General features: G+C 40.7%; 1 protein-coding gene across 3 annotated transcripts in view; it reads left to right on the plus strand.

The window, feature by feature from the left end:
* Positions 1 to 7,932, plus strand: part of USP47 (ubiquitin specific peptidase 47) — a 50,000-nt gene extending 42,068 nt beyond the window's left edge. For all 3 annotated transcript variants that reach the window (XM_033061659.2, XM_033061657.2, XM_033061658.2), the window contains exons 21-28: positions 88 to 263; positions 424 to 504; positions 1,529 to 1,644; positions 2,353 to 2,471; positions 3,893 to 4,023; positions 5,335 to 5,382; positions 5,471 to 5,601; positions 6,555 to 7,932. In XM_033061659.2, coding sequence (XP_032917550.1) covers positions 88 to 263; positions 424 to 504; positions 1,529 to 1,644; positions 2,353 to 2,471; positions 3,893 to 4,023; positions 5,335 to 5,382; positions 5,471 to 5,601; positions 6,555 to 6,729 — 977 coding nt within the window. In that variant the 3' untranslated portion in view covers positions 6,730 to 7,932. The remainder of the gene's footprint in view (positions 1 to 87; positions 264 to 423; positions 505 to 1,528; positions 1,645 to 2,352; positions 2,472 to 3,892; positions 4,024 to 5,334; positions 5,383 to 5,470; positions 5,602 to 6,554) is intronic.
* Positions 7,933 to 8,513: the final 581 nt, after the last annotated feature.

Here is an 8,513-nt window from a genome sequence, read left to right on the forward strand (position 1 = left end):
ACTCTGAATAGATGGGAAGTGTACGTGAGAGTGCTTTTTTTTGGTAGCAAGGTGTTTCATACAATTTTTATCTTTATTTTTGCTTAGGGCTGATGGTGCATGTTGATAAAAGAATAACACTGTCTGCCTTCAAGCAACACTTGGAGCCTTCTGTTGGAGTTCCATCTTCTGACTTCAAAGTCTTTAGAGTCTATGCCAGCAATCAAGAGTTTGAGAGTGTTCGGCTGAATGAGACCCTTTCGTCATTTTCTGATGACAATAAGGTTATTTCAAAGTTATTTTGAATCATTGAAAGTGTATTGGTACAATACAGATAAAGTTAATTTACAGCCGGTGACTTAATAATTTGGGTCTTGGTAGCATGTTACAAATCCAGTTCTGATTTTGATACCAGTTCTAACAGATATTCCTTTGGCATTCTAGATAACTATTAGACTTGGAAGAGCCCTTAAGAAGGGTGAATACAGAGTTAAAGTCTATCAACTCCTGGTAAATGAGCCTGAGGTAAGGCACTGAATGTTTCAAGACTGATTCATGAAAATATTAATATGTGCCTTGGCCAAGGTTTTGCTTTGAAATCTTGGGAAAGAAATTAAACTCCTTCTTTTCTTCACATTTCCCTGCAAGTTTTTCTGGGTTTAGAAAGGGAGTTTGAGATTATTTGTGTTCCAAGTAAGCAATTGGAATGTGATTTGCACTGTCTCTCAAGAGTCTTTATTTCTGTAGTGTAAATGGAGGAGAAGTGAATTGTTTCTCTGTTTCCCTTAAATGCATGACAGTCACGTAGCATTCTCTCCAAAGAAGAAGCTGTGTGTGCTCGTGGCTGTGGCTTTCAGTGATGCTGAACTGATCTAATTCATCCCATTCATGTGCTGCACATTGTGCTTGTCAGGGGGGTTGCGTGGGTAATGGGCCCCTCTGCATAAGGCAAGCCTGAAACAGAAGTGCCTCTCTTGCAGTACAGCAGCTCATAAGCTTGTTACATCTTCTGGGACATGAAAAATACAGAAGTGATTATATAGACTGCAAACTGAATAGATTGCAGTCTTTAGAAGTTGACTTTGTATGCACTTTAATTTTATTTTTTGGACAAAACTGCAGAATATGTATTAGTAATGGATAAGAGACTAAGCTGAACTGCTAAAGCAGATAATAAGAGATAAATTTAAAAGCAACTTCTGTGGAGTCATGAAGTTGTGTCTGATCCAAGAAAGTGGCATTTTTATGATGATGTGGCTTATTTAATTGGAAAGCTCCTTTGTCATTGTATGGAATGTGAATGCAAGGGTAGCAGTTAGCAGCCCAACACAGGCAGGCAGAGGGTTGGAATGCCCTACCAGAGGGCTGTGCTACACAAATTACTTCCACCCCATTTTAATGAATTCATTGCCCATTTCTCATTGGTTAATGAGAAACCTTCTACTGATCTTGTTGCCAGGTGGGTGGGATTGGTCAGAAAGCACAAACAGAGCAAAAACAGAGTTTTGTGTTCAAAAGAATTCTGTCTTTAATCTCTTTCTGTTCACAGCCATGCAAGTTTCTTCTAGATGCAGTTTTTGCAAAAGGAATGACTGTCCGACAGTCCAAAGAGGAGCTGCTTCCTCAGCTTCGAGAACAATGTGGCCTAGACCTGACAATTGACAGGTAAACCTGATTTAAATGTCATTTTAAAATGTGTCTGTGAGGATTTCCTTCCTCTTGTGGAGAAAGAAAGTAATGAAAGAAAGAGAATTAAATTGCTGTGGTCTTTGAGTCAGTTTGTCAATACAAACACTAATTCAGCAGTTGTTGGCTTTCAGCTCCTGCAGAATGAATTCTGTAGGGGATCATATTTCCATAGAATTGCCTGTGTGCAACATGTCTACAGCTTCAAATCTCTCTAATGATTTCCTTCAGAAAGGGGAGCATTAAGTAAATCAGTTCTTTAGAAAGCCTCTGCTCTCTACATGCCAGCCCAGCACAGATCACTGCAGCAAACTGCTTGTGCAGCATCATTGTGTGTGTGTACAGCACTGGTCTGGGCTGTCTGCCCTCTGCCATAATTGGGTAATCCCTAATTAGGAAACTGTTTTCTTCCCTTAAATCCCTACATATTCCCTGCATTGAACAAGTGGAGTACAGCCTTGTTTCCCTTGTGCTTATGAATGGTTCAGCACTGAGCCAGGAGTGACACCCTGCTGTCAGGAGTGTGTCAGAACATTAAACTTGTTCCTGTTAAACTTCACCAAGCCTTCAGTCAATGAGTTGGAGTATTTCAGTTGTGTCACAAAGCACTCAGTTGTGATCTCTGCCAGTGCTAAGTGTTCATGTGCAGGTAGAAACTCACTGGGGGTTTTTGTGATATGTTCATAGGTTTCGCCTACGAAAGAAAACCTGGAAGAATCCAGGCACTGTGTTTCTGGATTATCATATCTATGAAGAAGATATCAATATTTCCAGCAACTGGGAGGTCTTCTTAGAAATACTTGATGGTAATGATTTATTTTTTAATTAGTATTGGTGATGACTAGGTGCAGATACATAAGAAATTTGTATAATTTAAGTCAGCACAGCAGTTCAGTCATTTAATAGTTTTCAGACAGAATTGAAAAAAACCACTTCTGTCATGAAGGAATTTGGAGCAGAAACTTTTGTTCATCAAAACAACTTTGGAATCAAATGTTAGAAAGCAGAATGTTTCTGAAGTTCTACTTTAAGTATAATTTAAATTATGCCATTTCTTAAGTATTCCTTTGCATATGCACTTAAAACTTTGATTCTGAATGCAAAAGCATAATTAAGGGTAAGAAAAGTAGGCCATGCTCTCTAGCCTCTAGATTAACAAATACTGCAGTTAATGTCTAGATGAAGAATGTGAATTCCATTCACTCAGGAATTTTCTTCCCAAGCATTTCTGTCTCGCTTAGCTGTTAGTTGAATATTTTGGCAGCTGTGTTCAATTCTGGTATTTTCAATTTTAACAGAATTGTGCCAGTGCAGGTATCAAAATTTGAAATGAACCTGGGAGATTCTGGAGGCCTTCAGATTCCTATGGACATATGTATCAGCTTCTACTACAGTTCAAACTTTACAGTTTAAAATGTGTATTGGATTATTTATTATCAGATTTAGATAATGGCTGTACTGTTTCTGTAGTGAGTAGGTCTTGGAGATACAGCTTTAGACACTGCAACCCACCTAACTCCCAGACAGATTGTAGATTGCAGGACTCCCAAGTGTTCTGCAGCAGTTTCATGCAAAACAAGCATGTAATGTGAGACATAAATGTCCAAGCCACATGTTTTGCATGCTAGATGATAAAATTATAGACTAATTGAAAACAAAATCTGAAGTGGATATCACTTCTGCTTATCTAATGGTAATATGAACAGTATTGCTCCAAAGGCAGCTCTGAGACCTGGAGCAAGGCATGGAAAGGCTGGAGGCAGCACATACTGAAACTCTTGAAGGTGGTGGGTGGAAAGAGATTTCAATGATAGGTGTGGGGTTGGTGAAGGAAATGCAGAAGTTAAAAGGGAAAAGCTGGTTTTGCTGAGGAAGGTCTCGTGCAGGTGCTGGGTCTGGAGTCAGCCTGTGGTTGGGTTGGGTGGATAGATCTGCTGTGGATGACTGAGCTGTGCCTTACGGAAAACTGCCCTGTGCCTTCAAGGAGATCCTGCCCATGAAAAATTACTATAAAGGAGCTGATAACAGAAAACTTCAGCAAAATCATGGTTCTATCCTCTTCCCCTTTTTAATAAGCGAGCTGCTTGCAGCACACTGGGTTACTTAATTTGTGCATGGATCTCCAGGGCAGTCTTGCTTATTAGAGTATCTTTGATCTATGGACAAACCCTAATTTAAAATAGGGTATTTTGTGATGTTCATATAAAAATTTCTCTTTCTTTGCTAGGAGTAGAAAAGATGAAATCCATGTCTCAGCTTGCTGTTTTATCGAGGCGATGGAGGCCGTCAGAGATGAAGTTAGATTCTTTCCAGGAGGTAGTACTGGAAAGCAGCAGCGTGGAAGAGTTAAAAGAGAAGGTAAAACGTGTAACATGATGCAAGTTTCTTGTGATGACCAGGAGTTTTTTTAATGTTCTGTGATGGGAAGCACAAAGATGTCATAGCTCCAGAAACCCTGTTGCATTGTTATTATTTTTCCCCAGGAACTGATTACCTAGCCCATCCCATTACCAAACCTCATGAATTATAAACTCTTCTTAGTCTCACATAATGGCCTGGTCTGAAAGGTGAATACATGCAGAAAAAGTCACATCTTGAAGTTTAAATAACTTAAACCTGTGTTCCTTATTCTCAAAAAACACACATGAAAGAAAAGCTAAGTTATTGCCTCTTGGTGTTTTTTCAAGCTAATGCTTTGTTATTCCAAAATACCAAACCTTTCAGCCTCCTCCTATTTGAATTTGAGAACTGTTGCTGAGGGCTGGTGTTGCTGTATCAAGTAGGTTGAGGTATGTTTTGCTTGGAAAGAAGTGTGGCTGTGGTGTGGTTTGGTTTTGCTTGAGGCCAGGATGCTCTGACAGGTAAGCAGACCTGAGGGATCCCAGCAGAAATCTGGAACAGGAGTGTCTCCTGTTGGGACTGTTCTGTTCATCCAGTGTATCACAGGGTTCCACTCATGGAGAAATGTTCATTTACACATGGCAATACCCAGTTAGGAGGCCACCTTGGGTGTTGAGGCCAGTAAAAGTGCTGGTGTCAGTGACCCTGAGAATTGATAAATCAGGGCTGTTAGTTCACAGGCTGGGTTTGTGTTTTACACTGGTTAAGCTGTGGGCTGCTTTCTTGCATTCCTCAGGTAGAAATGAAGTTATGACTACAGGTTCTTGAATGCAGTCAAGAATTCCCCCTCACTTGTATCTGAAGAAAGACTTGGCTGTCCTTGTTTTCTTGCCTTAAGAATTCCCTGATGTGCAGGGAGCAACTTTTAATTTTTGAATTTCTGCTTAGGAAGTGGAGGTGGGTCTTACTCATGTGTATTTTCCAGCTGTGCCTGCTCCCAGGTTGACTGGATAACACCTTCCTTGGCACACAGGGTTTAACATGAGGCACTTGTGTCTTGGAGCTTGAATGTTATTAATTCGTTGTTCCTATGAACTCTTTTTGTCTTCAGTATTAAGAAGTGTGATGAAATGCTGTCACAGCAAGGGTTGCTTGTGACACGCACTGGTAACCTCAGAAATGTTAACAATGTGTACTTGTCACTGGCATTTTGTATATTGGAGGACTTGGCAGATAATTGGGCTTCTGGATTTGGCAGCTATTGACTTCATGTAGGCACTGTGTAATGTTGCTTTGGAATAGTATTAAATCCACCATTTCTCTTCACAGCTAAGTGAAATAAGTGGAATACCCTTAGAAAACATTGAATTTGCAAAGGTAAGTAAGATTTTGTATATTTTTACCTTTAAATGGCACGGATGTGTGATGAGTTTTATTGTATTCACTGAGTAATTGCTTTTTTCAGGGTAGAGGAACCTTTCCATGTGACATTTCCATACTAGAGATTCATCAAGACTTGGACTGGAATCCAAAAGTGTCTACATTGAATGTCTGGCCCCTGTACATTTGTGATGATGGTGCAGTAATATTTTATAGGTATGTATTTCATTATAGTGTAATAAACCACAGCAAAAAAAAAAAGCTGTGGTTAACATTTGTGGGGTGATGTAATGGACAGGAACATAAAATACTCTTTGTTACCTTAAAGACATTCAGGTGAAATATTTCTGCTCCTCAGCTTCCTAAAAGTCTGAATATTAATTAACTTTAAGAAAATTAGCATTGCACCTTTTTACTCAATCCTCCCTCCCAAACCACTGAAATTAAAGGTAGTTGCTATGCTTGAGTGTGGATCTGGATTTAATTTCTTAAAATAGAACCATATCCCATGTGGAGTTAGTGAGAGTCTTGCTGAAGGATTTGGAGAGCAAGGATTTTATTGTCTGAGTTTATTCCTTTGAGAAATTAGTATAGATTCTTTCTAAAAAGCATGTTATGCTAAAAATTCTGTTAATGTCAAAAATGTTGCTCAGCTGGTGGCAGTAGCCCAGGGCAGGAGTTGATGAAGACTGAGAGTTTGAGTATTGTCATTTCTCTTCTACTTGGTGAGTGGGGCAACCTCATGGGCACATTGCTGTGGCATTTTGCATAGTGGCACATGAGCTGGAGCAAAACAGCTGGTTAATAATGTGCTGGTCCTGCTGAAAATGGCTTGGGGAACATCTGCTGAGGACTGGCTGACACTGCTTCCAGCTGTTGGCTCTGAGACCAAAAGCAGAGCAGAACTGTGGCTGTCTGTAAAGAGGAGGAGTGAGAGGGATGGATGGGCTTGTTTCTTGCCCTGGTCTGCAGCCAGACAGAACACTGAATGTTTCTGGAAAAGCAGGTTTAGACACGTTGCCTGTTCCTGCAGAGTAAAGCAATCCTTAAGAAGTATTATGCTAAGTTGTGGTTTTTAGTAAACCACTAAGCAAAAAACAAAAAAAAAAGCAGAAGTCTCCTTGTGGTTACTGTATTGATCTGAATTTGAGCCTGTGTTTACATTTTAGGGATAAAACTGAAGAATTAATGGAATTAACAGATGAGCAAAGAAATGAACTGATGAAAAAAGAAAGCAGCAGACTCCAGAAAACTGGACACCGGGTAACCTACTCTCCCCGTAAAGAAAAAGCACTAAAAATTTATCTGGATGGAGCACCAAATAAAGATTTGACTCAAGACTGATACTCGCTCTAGCATTTTCCCTGGGGAGTTTTTTTTGTTTGCAATCCAAAGGTTCACTAGGACCGTAGTGCCATTCCGGCAGGACATTCATTAGGTGTAAGCGCTGACACCAGCAGGGCGGGCGGCGCCGGCCGCGCGGGGCCCGCTGCAATCATGTTGTGCACTAGAGTCACATGTACTGTAAAGATAAAAGGGATGTGCAAATAAACGATTCGAGCAACCTGGGTGGGAGGGAACCGCTGGAAATTGAGGACAAGTGTGCACATAGTAGCTAGTGAAACTAGCCTCCAACAGGATACTCATAGCTTAAGAATAAAAGCTGTGCAAAGGCCATGACAGAATCCCTTTCTCTGTTTGTTTCACTGATACACGCATTACCTCATCAGAGAGCCTGAGAAAACGTTCACACATTGGTTCGAGCGGAGCAGGGGCAGGGCCGGGCGTGGCAGTGCTGCACGTGTCAGCATTTAGAGAATTCTTCCAGGAAACGGGGTCTGAGGTGCCTGCAGGAGGTGCTGGCAGGCAGCTGTTGTTGTTTGGGAAGTGCTGTTGTAAGCTAAAGTGGTTTTTCATAGGTTACCGATGAGCAGCTCTAGTGTATTGCGTTCGATGTGTAAATAAATCTGCCCTATCCATTTACCAGAACTGCAGTTCAGCTATTTACCATGCTCTTTCTTTACACATATCAACATGCATTGTGTACATTTGGAAGTATAGTTGCCTATTTAAATTCGTATTCATTTTATGTTTGACGATGCTGGGTACTTTAGGATTGTACTTCCCCTTGTTAATGAAGTTTTTGTTCTGTTCTGCTACTTTTTGTACATTTTGTTTTTAAAACTATGACGAGTTTGCATCTTCTCCACCTGCTGAAAGTCAGTTTGTTTTTCCCAGAGTTGATTCCATAGCTATATGTAGTCAAATATTGGGGCAACCTCTTAACACCTCAACGTACCAACTTGGTAGTTCAGGCTGTGGTGCAAAGACTGATGCAGTCAACATGATTTCATTGCAAAGCCTAGGAACAGCAATTCTTTGCTTTGGTCCATAAAGATCAATAGAGAACAATTCTCCATAGTTTTTGGATAAAAACACCTAATTTATAACAATCAAAAGATTTTGGTAAACTTTTTCATGCCAGATGCTGTTTACAACAATGAACATGCCAATAAAACATTTGTTCATTCTGTTGTGTTATTTTAATCATTAAATGCTGTGTTTTTTATTTGAAAAAAGTATGGAATTATTTCATGGAAATACAGAGTTCCCCAGGGCAGTGCTGGAATTGCAAGGCTGTGTGTTTGTGTGTATGTGCACACCCCCTCCATGTCCAGGGTGTTCCAGGACCTGGTTTGGAGCCTGGCTGCTGCTCCTCTCTACATTCACCTGTGAGTTTCCTTTTCCAGAACTGAATTTCTCACCCGTGAAACCTCCAAGTGTGATTGGCAGCTAAATTCTGCTCCAGAGGGAAAGGTGTGTTCAATAACAGAACCTTCAGTTCTTCCTTGCATGCTGGCCCACAGCAACCTCAAACTGCTGAGGAACCTGGCAGCCTGAGAAGCAGGCATTGCACAGAGGCATTCCCTCCTTATTCCTCTCCTGCCTGTTCTGTGCTGCCTCTTGGCCAATGTGTGTGAGGCTGGAAGTGGGGGCAAAAGGAGGAGAAAGAAAATGCCATTCCCTGGGCAGGGTACTTCATTAAATACCATTTACCACAGACTGCTACAGCATCCTTAGAGCTTTTGGAAGAGAGAAAAAATTACCTAGCCAGATGGATCATGACT

The sequence above is a fragment of the Catharus ustulatus genome, chromosome 6 (assembly GCF_009819885.2).
Source record: "Catharus ustulatus isolate bCatUst1 chromosome 6, bCatUst1.pri.v2, whole genome shotgun sequence".
Lineage (NCBI taxonomy): Eukaryota > Metazoa > Chordata > Aves > Passeriformes > Turdidae > Catharus > Catharus ustulatus.